We start from the raw sequence: 4,418 nt of genomic DNA on the forward strand, positions 1-4,418 counted from the left end.
ACAGACGTTCTTCACGTCGTTTATATAGGGCAAAACACGCGTTTCGTTCGGACAGAATAAAGGATAGTACCGTGAACGCAAGTTGAACGTACCGTTAACGCGCAAACACATTTTTGGCACAACTTACGTGGAATTGTGCTAATCTGATGCAAAACGCACCGAACTCCCTCGTCGTTGCACTGCGGGCGAAGGAGACTAGGAATATAGTATAATCAAATAAAATAAAAATGGTAGAACACCAGTTTTATTTTAACCTCTGGAACACGTATGGTCAAAATCCTAACACGGATGCCAAGCGCTTCAACATCCTAATATGAATGATGAAGTCAATCATCGCCACATCGGCATCCATCTCGTCCATCCTCATGGGAAACATCTTTGGTATCCTCTGAAGCGGTCGCGAGTTCAACCTTCCTCTCTTCGACCTTGGTTTTCTTCTCTTCGAGTTAGGTTCATCTTCCTGACGGTTGCCGTCATCAAGGTGGTGAACCACTCCGCCTTCGTTTTCTCCTTCACATCATAGTGCTTGACACATGCTTTCTTCTTTTTCGACAAGATGTCCTCGAACCTCTTCGTCATCTTGGCCACCATATCTTCTCGCATCAACTTCCCCTTCTCCCACTTCTTACACCATAATGCCCTTCTAGGCTTCTTGGATGGCTATTTTGTTGAGTTTGTTGGATCACCCACTTCTTCCTCATTGCCGATGCCGGCGGTCTTAAAGCGGAGAACTCAACTTTAACCAATAATGCATGAGGATGAAGCTCTTCTTCTCCACCTTCAAATAAAAGTTGCACGGATAGGAGGGCTATCCAACAAAAGACATTATCAACAAGTTGCACGACCAGGAGGGCTATCAGAACAAGACATTATCACAAAATTGCATATCTGGTCAAATGACCAACACATAGAGCATATCCGACCAACGAGTTGCAACATGCAAGGACCTCGCATAACAACTCCTTAGTTGTGAGATCTGTGCAATGTTGTCGGTGCGGCTGAGCACAACGGTGTGTGTTCTATCTTTTGTATGCCAGGACAACGCATTGTGATGATTTTTGTCCGGTTTTCTGCTAATTAACAAGTACTGTGCCTTGTTTAGCAAGAACAAAAAATGGTTGGTAAATTTACAATTTAGGACATATTATGATGTGAGATAATAAATGAGGAGAGAGGGCAAAGTTCTAGGTAAATCAACCAACAACTCTTACACAAGTTTCGGGTTAAAATAGAAAACAAACTTGTATATTCTCTCAACTTATGTTGGGCAATTTGGGCACAATCTACTCTATAGGAGTAGTTGTAAATAATAAATTTTCGATTGATGATAATGACTAGTTTTATCGACAAGACAACACAAGTCTGTTGAGATGCCATAATGGGACTATGGGAAGAGGAGAGAGAGAAGAAGGTGAATCCACGTGTGCACAATTTAGTTGTGTGGATGCCACATCGGCAAAACTTGTTGGTTTGGAGCTTTGTTCATAATAAAGTTAGGCAATGTTATTATTCATCTAAATAAACTGCTTATAGGTAGAAAATAAACCTAGCCAAACAATGTAGGTGGAAAAAAGGATTTTTCGAACAATATATAAAACCATTTTTTGACCAATACATACTGCTCGGATTTAACCTAATTAACATCCTGACAACTAGTAGCACAATTTCGGCATGATTTGTACATATGGCATGATCAAGAAGAATGTAATGCCACTCTATACGGAGCCCTTTCCATTAGCCTGCCCAGCAGCATAGAACTCGACGGGATAGCCTATCACCGCACCGGCAGGTGCCGCCGCCGTAGCCGCGGCGATCGACACCTTCCCCTCCTCGGCGACACCACCACAGCAGGAATAACCAGTGCCACTCGCGGCCTCCTCCACGTCTTTCCCGCCTTTCCCTTTGGCCTGCGCGCCGTCGAGCCTCTTGACAGTGATGTTGACGATGCCGTTGCGTCTCTTCGTCACCGACTCGGTGTCTAATAGCCGGTAGCTGAGGCAATGCAGGTGGCCCGGCGGGCCGACGCTGAAGTCGGCGACGGGCACCCGCGCCGCGGCCACGGAGTCCGTCCAGCGGCAGATCACCACGTGGATGGCCGGCACGCCCGCGGGGAGCGTGACCCGCACCGCCTCGCCCCAGTAGGGGTACCCGTTGCAGTCGCTGTCCTCGTCGTTGATTCCGGTGCGCGGGGTTGGCTTGTCCGTGTACAACGTCCCGTCCGGCCTTTCCATGTGCACCACGGCGTAGGCGCCGCGGTCCAGCGGGCGGCGCAGGAGCTCCTTGAGGACGACCTCCTCCGCTGACAGCACGGTCACCTCCAGGGTCGTCGGCTCCGCGGTGAACTGGTCCTTGGGCGGCACTGTTATCCCCTTGAACGCCATTGCTGGTTGGTTACCGCGACGAGTTGAATCGGTGCGCGCCTGTGGATCGTGGTTCGTGGAGGCGGGGGGCTCGGGCGCAGTTTATATCGATGGAGAGCAGGAGACACGTTTATTTACTGGGCCGAGGCCAGGGTCAAGTCGGGAATCTGTATCCGGGTGCTGTTCATGTTCTAGGGCTTGGTTTCAGGTTATCCCACGATCGACCGGACTTGTTTTCCAAAATAGCCGGAGAGGCTTCATGCCATTTTATTAGAAAATCATCAATGTCACGTATAGGCGAACACGCGTCCGGAAAGTATATATAAAGGATATAAGCGTGTGGCGACTGCAAGGGAGACAAACGTACCGTCAACGATCCTTATTCGCTCAATACAAAACATATTTGGTAGTACAACTTCATTATTACGTGGAAGGCGCAATTGCTTGTCCTTTTCTAGAAAACTTCTAATTTATTCATCACTAGCTAAGGTAGTATAAAAAACATCAAAAATAAAAATTACATCGAGATTCTTAGACCGCCTAGCTAGGATTACAAGCCCAAAAGCGTCGTCACCATCGTCCCTTCATCATCGAAGCCGGACAAATTTGTTGTATTTAGAAAAGTCGGAAAGTCATCGCGCTAAGGTCCTAGAGGATCAGCACACCCGAACAACAGCCGTCGTTAATGAAGAGAAGCGTAGATTGAAAGGATCCAACCTGAAGACACATGAAGGTAGACAAATAAAGACCGTATCCAAGCGGATCCACCAAAGACGGACGCCGACCGAATCCCGTGAGATTCGTCGGAGACAAAACTCCACACGCCCTCTGATGCTAGAAGCGCCACGGGACGGGGGTTAATCGAAGAGAATCTCATTCCATCTTCAAGAAGCCGCCCTCGCCTTTTGGCTTTTGCCTTCCTGAGTAGGATAAACTCTATCAAAACTCAAAGAAACACCTAAAAACGGAGCCCTCCTGTTGGCAAGGACCGGCAACAACCACATCTCCATGGCCCTAAGGCCACTGGAGATGATGCAGCGAAAACCCTGGCTATGGGTGCCCTTGCATGTGTAGTAGCGCACGGCTACTCGCACGCCTTAGACCGAAAGAAACCTAGCGCAATCGCTTGTCTAATACAAATGCGTTGAACTGCCTCCTCGTCCGATTTCAGCTGCCAAAAAGAAAAAAATGGCAGAGTTCCTATTTCAGCTAGATGAAAATAATTGGGTTTCATTCTATCCCATCAATGTGTTGTTTGGTTTTTTTTCCAGCTCTCAGCTGGTTGATTGTTATCGGGTTGGAAAATTTTAACTGGCTGCCATCAGAGTTTTGGTTATTCCCAGCGAACTACCTACATACCAAAGAATTTAAAAGCACGGACCTTGGTGCACTTGGCCTGCCACGTCAGCTTTGAGTGGTAGTTCGCTCAGGACAATAACGATGCGAACGTTTTCGTCTATGCAGATGGACTTTTGGAATCGCTTAATTATGAATCATTTGATACTTGCGAACCATGTCTCATGGGCAAGATGACTAAAACTCCATTCTCCAGAACAATTGAACGAGCCAATGACTTATTGAAAATAATACATACCGATGTATGCGGTCCAATGAGTGTTGAGACTCGCGGTGGGTATCGTTATTTTCTGACCCTCACAGATGATTTGAGCAGATATGGGTATATCTACTTAATGAAACACAAGTTCGAAACATTTGAAAAGTTCAAAGAATTTCAGAGTGAAGTGGAGAATCATCGTAACAAGAAAATAAAGTTTCTACGATCTGATCGCGGAGGTGAATATTTGAGTTACGAGTTTGGCCTTCATTTAAAACAATGTGGAATAGTTTCACAACTCACGCCACCTGGAACACCACTGTGTAATGGTGTGTCCAAACGTCATAACCATACTTTATTAGATATGGTGCGACCTATGATGTCTCTTACCGATTTACAACTATCGTTTTGGGGTTATGCATTAGAGACAGCTGCATTCACGTCAAATAGGGCATCGTCAAAATCCATTGAGACGACACTGTATGAACTATGGTTTGGCAATA

The 4,418-nt window shown here is 46.5% G+C and overlaps 1 protein-coding gene across 1 annotated transcript; it reads right to left on the reverse strand.

The window, feature by feature from the left end:
* Positions 1-1,655: 1,655 nt before the first annotated feature.
* Positions 1,656-2,427, reverse strand: LOC123116624 (BON1-associated protein 2). Its single transcript, XM_044537564.1, has one exon. It carries the CDS (start codon positions 2,379-2,381, stop codon positions 1,716-1,718), a length of 666 nt encoding a protein of 221 aa, XP_044393499.1. The 5' UTR covers positions 2,382-2,427; the 3' UTR covers positions 1,656-1,715.
* Positions 2,428-4,418: the final 1,991 nt, after the last annotated feature.

This window comes from Triticum aestivum, chromosome 5B (assembly GCF_018294505.1).
Source record: "Triticum aestivum cultivar Chinese Spring chromosome 5B, IWGSC CS RefSeq v2.1, whole genome shotgun sequence".
Classification (NCBI taxonomy): Eukaryota; Viridiplantae; Streptophyta; class Magnoliopsida; order Poales; family Poaceae; genus Triticum; species Triticum aestivum.